The 12,704-nt window shown below is 28.0% G+C and overlaps 1 protein-coding gene across 4 annotated transcripts in view; it reads left to right on the forward strand.

Moving 5' to 3' along the window:
* Positions 1–12,704, forward strand: part of LOC110623950 (auxin response factor 1) — a 67,159-nt gene that overhangs the window by 5,414 nt on the left and 49,041 nt on the right. For 2 of the 4 annotated variants that reach the window (XM_043960576.1, XM_021768982.2), the window contains 11 exons: positions 104–160; positions 275–427; positions 558–642; positions 1,042–1,132; positions 1,231–1,392; positions 1,527–1,646; positions 1,730–1,802; positions 2,103–2,259; positions 2,344–2,711; positions 3,315–3,505; positions 3,841–3,960. In XM_043960576.1, the coding sequence (XP_043816511.1) occupies positions 104–160; positions 275–427; positions 558–642; positions 1,042–1,132; positions 1,231–1,392; positions 1,527–1,646; positions 1,730–1,802; positions 2,103–2,259; positions 2,344–2,711; positions 3,315–3,505; positions 3,841–3,919 (1,536 nt within the window). In that variant the 3' untranslated portion in view covers positions 3,920–3,960. Of the gene's footprint in view, positions 1–103; positions 161–274; positions 428–557; positions 643–1,041; positions 1,133–1,230; positions 1,393–1,526; positions 1,647–1,729; positions 1,803–2,102; positions 2,260–2,343; positions 2,712–3,314; positions 3,506–3,840; positions 3,961–12,704 lie in introns of those variants that run through there. The other 2 variants (XM_021768983.2, XM_043960575.1) reach the window with 2 other exon arrangements.

A 12,704-nucleotide genomic window follows, 5' to 3' on the forward strand; every position in this document is an offset into this window, starting at 1 on the left:
GATTATTTTCCCCTTTTTTTATTCGTTGATTCTTAATATTGCTTCTGTTTTCATATTCAGAAATTGGCTTATTTTTTCTGAGATTTGTATGCCTAATTTGTAGGCTGAACCTGAAACTGACCAAGTTTGTGCACAGATAATTCTACTTCCTGAACTAGATGTAAGATGTTCATCTTTCTTTCAAAGAAAAGGCTCTAAGCATATATTCATTCCTTTTTCTCCATTCCCTCCGCTTCATCTGCCTTATTATTTTATTTTTCTTGTATTGTATTAGCAAACAGAAATTACCAGCCCTGATCCTCCCCTTCCAGAACAAGAAACATACACAATCCATTCATTTCACAAAACTCTTACTGCTTCAGACATAAGCACCCGTGGCAGTTTATTTATTTATCGAAAGCATGCAGAGGACTGTCTTCCTCCATTGGTTAGCGTCTAAAATTTAATCCTTGTTTCCATCCCTGCTGTTTATTACACGATTACTTATTTCCTTGTTAATCTCTTGCTTCTCTCTTTGAGAAAAAAATCTCCTGCCTATGTCTCTATTTCTTTTTCAGGATATGTCCCAGCAGCCACCTAGGCAGGACTTGATTGCAGCTGATCTGCATAGAAATAAGTGGCATTTTCAACACATTTTTCGAGGTAAACAGTAGTGGGTACAAATGTTTTATACTTTCATGCTTTGTTTGGTTCAAATGGATTTCTTGTTGGGAAGTCACTTCCCACCAAATAACTTAACCAAAGGAAAAACTCTAACTTCCCATGAAGTTAAGAAAAAATGGCAAACTAAAGAAAAAAATTTTAGTACTTCCTAGGAGCTTGAACTTCCATAGTTCTCAGTTAGAACTCGCACTTGGTCAATTAGCAGAACTCTACTATTCAGTTTCTTCAGTTCTGATATATATTGATTGTGTGATATAGTTATTCTATTATTCTGTTTTCCAGGTTTTTACACTGACTAATTATATATATCAATGTTAGAGTTATGCTTTCCTCTTATTAGTGTTATGAATTTTTAATCTGACATAATACTTATTGCAGGTAAACCTAAGCGCCACGTACTCACAACTGGGTGGAATGCATATGTTAACTCCAAAAAGTTAGCAGCAGGCGATGTGTTTATCTTTCTAAGGCACATTTATTATACCTTTTGTTTCTCCTTCATGATCATACATTGACTTTCTTTCCAAGAATCACTGTGAGCTTTTTGGTGGATATAATCTTTGTTAGGGGAGAAAATGGAAGGATTCACATTGGAGTAAGAAGGCTTGTGAGACAAGAGAGAGATATTTCTTCTGTTATGTCAAGTGAAAATTTGCACCTTGAGGTTCTTGCTAGTGCTTCACATGCCATGACCACTGGATCTCTTTTCTGCGTCTCATACAGACCCAGGTTTTTTTATTCCATTCCTTACTTTTTTGTGTTTCACCTATGTTTTGCATTCACCTATAAACTATAAACGATATTCAGAAATTTCACATTTATTTCAAGTCTAATGGGTTTTGAAATTGCATTTCTTTTTTCAGACAAAATTCGTCTGGCTTCATTGTTAATGTCAATAAGTACCTTGAAGCTCAGAAATATATGTATTCTGTTGGGACAAAGTTTAAAATGAGATTCGAGGATGAGCAGATTCTTGAATGCAGGTATCATCTTGTTGTGGATTATATTTGTTCTCGAGTTGCAAAGTTTTTGTTAAACAGCTAATTGTTTAATTACCAAGCAACAGCTTCAAGGGCACAATTGTTGGTATTGAAGATATATCCTCAAGATGGCCTGATTCTAAATGGAGATGCTTAAAGGTTTGGAATTTTCTTTGATCAATATCTCTGTTTGATTCATTCATACATTTAAGTATACTGCCAAATTTCCTTTAATACTTAATTGATCTGTGAAAAATTTGTTTGGACTGGTTTACATCCAAGACACAAACAAGCCGTCCCAACATGAAAAAGTCAGATAGCACCCACTTTTATATGTCTTGGATCAATGGTGGACTGGATCCACCTAAGAATTTCCCACTTGATCCAATAAATCAAGGCTTGTCCTTCCAATGTCTTGTTAGAAGTGATTCTCGTTTCCTTGCCTTCACTTTTGGTCAGGTTCAATGGGATGAACCTTCTTCAATCTTGCGTCCAGAAAGAGTTTCTCCATGGGAATTAGAACCACTTGTAGCAATTTCTACTCCAAAATTTCTCCCTGGACTAGGGAAGAAGCGAGCTCGACCATGTCTTTTGCCCTCATCTGCACGATACTATGGTACATGTCAGCTTTGCTGTTAGTATTCTTTAGTCCTGATTTGCTTTGATAATTATTGACAAACTTCTTCTCATCTCTGTTCAGTAGATACGTGGAAATTCCCTTCTGAGTCTCCTGCTGCTTTCTCCTATTATGACCTCTATTCATCATCCAGTTCATCTTCTACTTCTAAGAGCAATTCTCTTGGTTTTAGTGGCTTTAGTTCACAGGCTAGCATTTCCCCCAACCGAGTGGAAAATGTTGTGGAGTCTTCTGCCTATGCTGTTGATGAAGAACCAGGAAATGTGGGGGATGGTTGCCCAGTTCTATCTTTAGATACGTCTGACCAGCATTCTGAAACATTGAACAATATTAATCAGTCTGAAATACATTCAGGAAGTTGTGAGCCTAAGAAACTCTGCCCGCCATCTCCTCAGGAAATTGAAGGCAAGCAGATCAGGAAGCATGTAAAGGTAATGTATGCTATTAACGAACCACTTTGACTCTATTTTTTTTATTCAAAAATTTACCCTTTGTTCCATGTATTATAAGAAAATTCATTAATTAGTTTTTTAGTTTTGAAAAATACGATAAAACATTTTTAAAATTTTAAAAAATCTACTGATTAGTCAGTTTTTTAGTTCAAGTGTTTTACTATTTAGTTTTTATAATATATGATCGCTTAATTTTGTAAAAATGTCTATTATTTATTCATTTGGTGTACGAGATATTTTAGAGTTTTGTTTAACATTTAACTACCAAAATTAACAGACGATTAATTAATAAATATTTTTTTAAATTTCAAAAATATTTTAATAAATTTTTTAAAATAAAAAAACTATGAATTTTTTTATAATAATTTTTTGTTGTTAGCACTAGAATTTTAACTAGTGACGACCCTCGAAGGGTTGGGAGCTTTGAGACGAAGGCATCTCATTGCAGTTTTTTTTTTCCCTTTCTTTTGGCCTCTTGACCTCTTCTGTAAGATCAAATATCAATGTGTTGACTGCTTGCTCTCGTGGTGTAACATGTCTGTTTCCGAATGATGGAATGCTTGTTCATCTTAACTTCTTCAGGTTAAAATGCAAGGTGTTGCTGTTGGGAGATCAGTTGATTTGACACAGATGGACTGCCATGAGGACCTGCTAAGAGAACTGGAGAAGATGTTTGACATTGAAGGTAAACTCAGAGGATCCACAAAGAAATGGGAGGTTATCTACACTGATGAAGAAGGTGACATGATGTTGTTTGGGGATTATCCATGGCCGTAAGTTCATCTGACTCGGTCCTACTTGTTTTCATGTTCTTGGCCTTTTGGTTGATTTCGTTCCGACTAGAATTGAAACTTGAGACCTCATAATTTTCTTAGATCAGTACGCTTTAACATTTTTCTAAATTTAGATACTATAATGTATTATTTATTTATTTTTAATAATTTACAAAATTAGAAATATCCACGGAACACGTGGGTAAGTGTCATGTTCTAGCTCCACTACTGTGTTGCTGATAATTTTGTTTTGGGTTGCAGTGAATTCTGTAGTGGGTAAGTGTCATGTTCTAGCTCCACTACTGTGTTGCTGATAATTTTGTTTTGGGTTGCAGTGAATTCTGTAGCATGGTGAGGGAGATCTTCATCTGTGCATCAGATGAGATCAGGAGGATGAAATCGAGATCAGGCTAACACAATAGTTGATCACCTTCCTCTTTCTTTTCTTTTTTTTTTTTTTTTTTTAATTAAAATTTGAAAGATATTCTAATTAAATGGGTCAAATTATTCAAAAATAATAAAGGGAAATGCCAATATGTAATTCTATTATTATTGCACAAGTTGACAAAGACTTTCCATCTCATCCTTACCAATAACAAATTAAATTTGACTGGAATATGCCTAATTGTTCCATTTGCACATCCTTGATATCCTAGTTGTTAAGTAACTTTAGTATTTTCTATGATCAATTTTATTTTTTTTTATTTTTTTTATTTTCTTCAAGAATGAGAATATTTTTATTTATGGTATTCAAACCAAGAATAGAGCAGCAGAAGGCTCCAACTGTGATATTCTTAAAAAAAAATATAGAAATCAAAATCAAGTGAAGATAATACGGATTTAAAAAACTAAAGAAATCAGAACCAAGTGAAAATATACTTATCAACCCTTCTTTTTGGGCCATACAATATGGGTTTTAAAAATGGTTTGTTTTTTACTCTCAGTTTATAATTAAAAATTTTGTAAAAATTTAATTTAATTATTTTTTAATAATTATTTTATTTGAAATGAAAAATTTTAATTATTTTTAATTTTAAAATTTTTATTTTAAAAAAATAAAAATTTTACATAATTTTATAAAATATATTTAAAATTTTTCTTACAAAATAAATGAAAGAAAAAAATATGCATTTTTTGAAAAAGAAAGAAAATATATTTATTAATTAGAGAAAGAATATACCGAATTAAAATATAAATCATTGTTTTACAATATCTGTATATAATCAAATTCAATATAAATCATTTATACGATAATGATAACAATTATTTTTATTTTTAGAGTGATTTTTTTAATGGAGCATTTTTTCTATAAATAATAATTTTTCTGATTTTGGTCTTTTCGAAAAATTAATTTACCCATCTTTAAATTTTGGACTTCAATTGGGAAAAAATTTTACACTTTGCTATCTAAATAATTAAATGTGAATCCTAAACTTAAAAGCTAGTTTTTCTATGATGAATTTTAAATAATTATAAAATATTTAATTATTGACTAATGATAATTTTACTATATATTTTTATTTTCAACATATTTAATATGCACTATATGTATTAATTCAGACAAATGATAAAAACATTTTTAGTTTTAAAAATGTTAAATAATAGTTTTTTATTATCAATTGTTATATGAAATATACAACGGGGAAATTCATTCATATAAATAAAATTTTCATATAATATATAACACAAATAAAAAGGTATGAGTTGTTTGCTATAATTCTATTATTAGTTAAATATGTTATGTGATCATGAATTTTGTAGGAAAAGTTTGATATTTCATTTTTTTCATAATTAATATTTAATATTTAATTTTTTATAAAGTTTAATTATTTAAAATGTGAACTATTTTCGATAGTTACATTTTATAAATTAGAAGATAATATCAATTTTTGAGATGATAGTTTATTTATAAGCGTACTATTATACTCTTATTTAATATACAAAGTAAAATAAATTAATTTAAAAATAATTTATTGATAGAGTAATATGAATTGTGGTTATATTAACAAAAACAATATAACATTTATTATTTTAACTATATTAATTACAATTTTTTAAATTTATGAGAAAATAATTACAGTTCTACTTTTAGTGAAATAGAGAGTATAAATAGAGAATAATTTAGTTTATGATGGGATCATTATTGATTACAAATGCACATATCTTGCACTTTGGATGAGAATTGACTAAATTATAATAAAAATAGAAACTTATATTCAATTTCTGACTTCTTCTCATGGTCTCTGTTCTATCAAAGAATTTTTAGTTTATAATCTCTAGTTCATTGAAAAACACCAGCAGATCTTTTCTTTGCAAGAAAAGTAAGTTTTTTCTCTTACCTTTATCTTTGATTCTTGTGTTAATTTTGTTAGTATTCCAGTTTTTTCTTTTTGTATGTAAATAAATTTATCATTCAAACTTTCATCCAAAATTACTTTGAAAACCCCTTTCTCATCTCATTTATAATAAAAAAATAATAATTTTTGGGATAAATTTTAGTGTAACATAATTTTTAATTGAATTCTAAGTGATGAAATGATAGAATAATTTAGTCTTAATTAGATCTAAAGACAACTGATATCCAATTTCTGACTTCTTCTCATATTCTCTATTCTATCAATGATCTTTTCTTGATAAGTTCTTTCCTTCGTCTTTCTCTTTGATTATTGCGTTAATCCTATTAATTTTTTTAGTTTTTTCTTTTAAAATGTAAATAAATTTGTTATTCATATTTTCATCAAAACTGTTTTGAAAACTCTACCTGTTTTTCATTCATTTATAATAAAAAAAAAATGTTTTTTAGGATAAATTTTACTAAAATTTAATTATAAGTGATGAAATACTTAGAATAATTTAAACTTATTAAATATGAAACAACTGATATCTAATTTATGGTATCTTCTCATACTCTTTACTCTATCAAAAATCTCTAGAGAAACACACGGGATACTTTTTTTGTAAGTTTTTTCCCTCACCATTCTCTTTAATTCTTGTGTTAATCCTGTAAATTTTTTAGTTTTTTTCTTTTTGTATCTAAATGTATGGAAATAAATTAGAAATAAAATTTTTATTTTATAAAGTAAATTGATATAAAGTAAATAAATTATATAAATAAATTTAATAAATTTTATAAATATATTTATGTACTAAAATTTTATAATATTATATAATAAATATAATAAATTAAATAAATATAATATTATAAATTATATTATATTTTTTCATTTTTTATTTTGTTTTTATATTAATTTATATATTTTTTAATTTATTTTTTATTTTAATTTATTTTTATATTAATTTATATCCCTACTATTTATTACATGGTTTATAAAAGCTCAATTTTTAATTGGATTATAAGTGATGAAGACACCTGATATCAAATTTCAGACTTCTTCTCACTCTCTTTGCTATATCAAGAATATCTACTCCATCGAGCAACACCACTATATTCTTCCTTGGTCAGTTCTTTCCCTCATCCTCTCTTTGATTTTTGCATTAATCCTGTTAGTTTTTTAGTTTTTTCTAAATAAATTTGTCATTCAGATTTTCATCCAAAATTGCTTTGAAAACCACTACGGTTTCTTATGTGGTTTATAATAAAAAAAATTTTTTTAGAGATAAATTTTAGTATAACTCAATTTCTAATTGGATTATAAGTGATGGAATGTTTAGAATAATTTAGTTTTATTAAATCTAAAGACAACTAATATCCAATTTCTGGTTTCTTCTCATGCTCTCATATCAAGAATCTCTACTCCACCGAAAAACACTATCAAATCTTTTCTCGGTAAGTTCTTTCCCTCACATTCTCTCTAATTTTTGTGTTAATCCTGTTAGTTTTCCATTTTTTCTTTCTACATGTAAATAAATTTGTCATTCAAATTTTCATCTAAAACTGCTTTGAAAACCTTCTAAGGATAATCAATTTGCAGCTCCTTTGTTTCCACTTTTAATATACCTATTGTGAATATAGGGTTAATTGGTGTAGCTATGGATCATTCACCAGGACACTCACATGTTAGTTAAAATTTATTGCACTTTTATTTTGGACAAAAGGCCCTTTTAAATCCCTGACAAATCCCTGACAAATATTCAAATATCCACTTGAGCCCTTAACAATTATTTTGGTTTATTTAAGCTTTTCTTTAAATAATAAAGAGTATTTAACTCTTAATTAAACTTAAATGAGATCAATTTAAGTAAATATTAATCACTGAGTTGCACACCTAAAAGGCGTTAAAATGTCTGTTAGGGCATCAATAATATTTAAATTTATTGCATTTTTATTTTGGACAAAAGGCCTTTTGTTCGTAGTCTCGGGAGAATCTTGGAGATAGCCTTAGAAAGATGCTCCTCACGGTGGGCCATCTTACTTTTTTTAAGCCTATTTTTTTTATTCTCTTCTTAATCTTTGTTGTTGTCTTTTCTTGACAGGCGCTAGGCGTATTCATGGAGATTGAACTCGAGATCAGTCTCTTCAGAGCTCGATAGACTAACGCATCGATGAAGCCCACCGTAAGGAGAACATTTTGACTACTAGTGAGGCCCGTGGGAACAAAAAATACTGCTGGGAGAAGAAAAAAAAAATAAAAGAGAATGGAGGAAGTTGCTGCTCCAACAGACATTTTAAGGTCTTTTACATGTGTGCAATTCACATACTTAATATTTACTTAAATTGATCTCATTTAAGTTTAATTAAGAGTTAAATACCCTTTATTATTTAAAGGAGGGGCTTAAATGAACCAAAAAAATTGTTAAAGGGATATTTGAATATTTGTCAAGGATTTAAAAGGATCTTGCCCAAAATAAAAAAACAATAAATTTTAACTACCATGTGGGTGTCTTGCGGAATGATCCATAGCTACAGCAATTAACCCTGCATTCATAGTAGGTATATTAGAAGTGGAAACAAAGGAGTATGCAAATTGATTATCCTTAAAGACGTTTTCAAAGCAGCTTTGGATGAAAATCTTAATGATAAATTTATTTACATACGGAAAGAAAAAATGGAAAACTAACAGGATTAACACAAAAATTAGAGAGAAGGGTGAGGGAAAAAACTTACCAAAAAAGGATCTGGTGGTATTTCTCGATGGAGTAGAGATTCTTGACACAGTAGAGCATGAGAAGAAATCATAAATTGGATTTCAGTTGTTTTTAAATTTAATAAAACTAAATTATTCTAAGTATTCCATCACTTATAATCCAATTAAAAATTGATTTATACTAAAATTTATCCCTAAAAAATATTTCTGTTTTTTTTTTATTATAAACAAGATAAAGAAATAATAGTGGTTTTCAAAGCAGTTTTGAATGAAAATCTGAATAACAAATTTATTTACATGCAGAAATAAAAAACTGAAAACTAACAGGATTAATACAAATCAAAAAGGGATGAGGGAAAGAACTTACTAAAAAAGATTTGGTGGTGTTTTTCAATAGAGTAGAGAGTGAGAAAAGCCAGTAATTGGATATCAATTGTCTTCAGTTTATTAAGACTAAATTATTCTAAGTATTTCATCACTTATAATCCAATTAAAAATTGAGCTATACTAAAATTTATCCCTAAAAAATATTTTTTTTTATAAATCAGACAAGAAACCGTAGGGATATAAATTAATATAAAAAATATAATAAAAAATAAAAATATAATATAACTTATTATATTATATTTTTTAATTTATTATTTTATTATATAATATTATAAAAATTTAGTACATAAATATTTATAAAATTTATTAAATATATTTATATAATTTATTTACTTTATATTGATTTATTTTATTAAATATAAATTTTATTTCTAATCTATTTCCACAGATTTAGATACAGAAGAAAAAAAAATTGAAAAACTAACAGGATTAACACAAGAATAAAGAACTTATCAAGAAAGGAGTTGAGTGAGGAAAAGAATATATCAATAAAGGATTTAGTGGGGTTTCTCGATAGAATATAGATTCTTGATAGAGTAGAGAGTATGGGAAGAAGCCATAAATTAAATATCAGTTGTCTTCAAATTTAATATGACTAAATTATTCTATGTATTTTATCACTTATAATCCAATTAAAAATTGAGTTACAGTAAAATTTATTCCTAACAAATTTTTTTTTATTATTATAAACGAGATGAAAAACAATTGAGGTTTTCAAAACAATTTTGGTTGAAAATATGAATAACAAATTTATTTTTATGCAGAAAGAAAAAAAAATGAAAAACTAATCGAATTAACACAAGAATCAAAGAGAACAGTAAGGGAAAAAACTTATCAAGAAAGAATCCCGTGATGTTTTTTGGTGGAGTAGGGATTCTTGACAGAGTAACTAGTATGAGAAAAAACCATAAATTGAATATCAATTGTCTTCAGATTTAATTAAGACTAAATTATTCTACTATTTCATCACTTATAATCCAATTAAAAATTACCTTATACTAAAATTTATCCCTAAAATCATTTCTTTTTTTATTAAATGAGATGAGAAAAAGTAAGGGTTTTCAAAGAAGTTTTGGATAAAAATCTGAATGACAAATTTATTTACATACAACAAGAAAAAAAACATAAAAATCAAAGAGAAGGGTGGGGAAAGAACTTACCTTTGTTACGGGGGAGCAGAGACCATGAGAAAGAAGTCAGAAATTGGATATCAGTTGTCTTCATATTTAATAAGACTAAATTATTCTAAATATTTCATAACTTATAATCCAATTAAAAATTGAGTTATACTAAAATTTATCCCTAAAAAACATTTCTTTTTTTATTATAAACGAGATGAGAAACGAGTTTTCAAAACAGTTTTGGATGAAAATTTGAATGACAATTTTATTTACATGGAGAAAGGAAAAACTGGAAAACTAAAATGATTAACACAAGAATCAAAGAAAAGGGTGAGGAAAAAACTTACCTTTCTCAGAGTGAAAGGATCTGACATGTCTTTATATTTGATAAGACTAAATTATTCTAAGTATTTCATCACTTATAATACAATTAAAAATTGAGTTATATTAAAATTTATCCCTAAAAAATATTTTTTTTTATTATAAATAAGATGAGAAACAGTACGAGTTTCAAAATAATTTTGGATGAAAATCTGAATGACAAATTGAGATGAGAGACAGTAGGGGGTTTAAAAACAGTTTTGTATGAAAATCTGAATGACAAATTTATTTACATGCAGAAAGAAAAAATTGAAAAACTAACAGGATTAATACAAGAATCAAAGAGAAGGATGAGGGAAAGAACTTATCAAGAAAGGATCTCGTGGTATTTTTCGGTGGAATAGAGATTCATGATAAAGCATAGAATATGAGAAGAAGACAGAAATTGGATATCAATTATCTTTATATTTAGTAAAACTAAATTATTATAAATATTTCATCACGTATAATCAAATTAAAAATTGAAAACTTAGTGGTGTTTCTTGATGGAGTAGAATTTCTTGATAGAGTAGAGAGCTGAGAAAAGCTAGAAATTGGAAGAGGGAGAAGATAAAGTGTTTATTTTGTAAAGACCGAATGTTATAGCAGTGCTATAACTGTGAGAAGAAGATAGAAGAAGGGGAGAGGGAAGGAAAAACAGAGGACCAAGAAGAGGTTTATTCTATTATTTGATTTTCTGATTCTTTGTTACAATACATGTACATGTTTATGCAATACATATAATGTTTATGCTCATAAACCCAATTGACAATTATATCTGTAATCAGTTATAATTAACATAAACCCAATTGACAGTTACATCTATATTCAGTTATAATTAATTGGTTATAACGGATTAGTTACACAGTAATCACACTATTGCTTACAGCCCCTTTAGCTAATTACCAGCTCACCTATATCTTTAATACTAGACTAAACCAAATCGAAATAATTGAATTGGGTGCAATCGAATAGGTGCTTCATTGAAATAATTGGGCTTGGTATAATCACTCTATTCCTTAGAGTCCAAAAATTTATGTTGTGGATCTCCTGCCTCATCCCAATCTAAATTTCAAGCATGAGTTTAACAAATCAATTATCCTAAATTTAGTAAAAAACAAATTGAATTAGTGCAATCCAGGCATATTTAAAAATAAAATTATCTCAAATACTCAATATAATATAAGCAAACAGGTTTCTAAAGAAAAAGAAATTATCCCAAATAGATTTACAAATAAGAAGAAACTATTCCAAATTATTGAAATCCAAATATATTTGTAATAAATTATCTTTGATTAACAATACCCAAATCTACAAGAATAAATTGACTAAATTGACGGCAATTAAATTATCTCAAATACTCAATATAATATAGCTAAACAGGTTTGTAAAGAAGAAGAAATTATCTCAAATAGATTTACAAAGAAGAAGAAACTATTTCAAATTATTGAAACCCAAATATATTTACAATAAACTACCTCTAATTAACAATACCTAGATCTACAAGAATAAATTAATGGCAATAGATTTAATAAAAAATAATTCTATTTTTAGTACAAATTGACAAAAGGAAATCAGTAAACTGAAAAAAAAACAAAAAAACAAAAAAACAAAGAGTGCCTTTGATGGCGCTGATGCTTGTCCTTCCCATGTAGATGGAAGGGCTTGTCAATGTTGTGCGACACGACCGTTGCGAGATAATCTCTTTTTGATGCTCAATAAAGTCCTTTGACATGCAAGCATCTGCAACTTGTCAGCAATTATGAAGAAGAAGAGGAGTAGGAGGAATAAGATGTTCTGTTCTAAGAGGAGGAGAAAAAATAAGAAAAAATAAGAATGATGAGGCAAGTGGCTGTTACCGGCCAAGAAAATGAATGGTCTAACCCAGAGAAATTTAGAGTTAGATTATCATGATGTGGTATTTCTTAATGGAGTAGAGATTCTTGACACGGTAGAGAGCATGAGAAGAAATCATTAATTGGATATCAGTTGTTTTCAAATTTAATAAAACTAAATTATTCTAAGTATTCCATCACTTATAATCCAATTAAAAATTGATTTATACTAAAATTTATCCCTAAAAAACATTTCTGTTTTTTTTGTTATAAACAAGATAATAAATAATAGTGGTTTTCAAAGCAGTTTTGAATGAAAATCTGAATGATAAATTTATTTACATGCAGAAAGAAAAAACTGAAAACTAACAGAATTAGTGCAAGAATCAAAGAGGGGACGAGGGAAAGAACTTACTAAACAAGGATTTGGTGGTGTTTCTCAATGGAGTAG

This window comes from Manihot esculenta, chromosome 10 (assembly GCF_001659605.2).
Source record: "Manihot esculenta cultivar AM560-2 chromosome 10, M.esculenta_v8, whole genome shotgun sequence".
Taxonomy (NCBI): domain Eukaryota; kingdom Viridiplantae; phylum Streptophyta; class Magnoliopsida; order Malpighiales; family Euphorbiaceae; genus Manihot; species Manihot esculenta.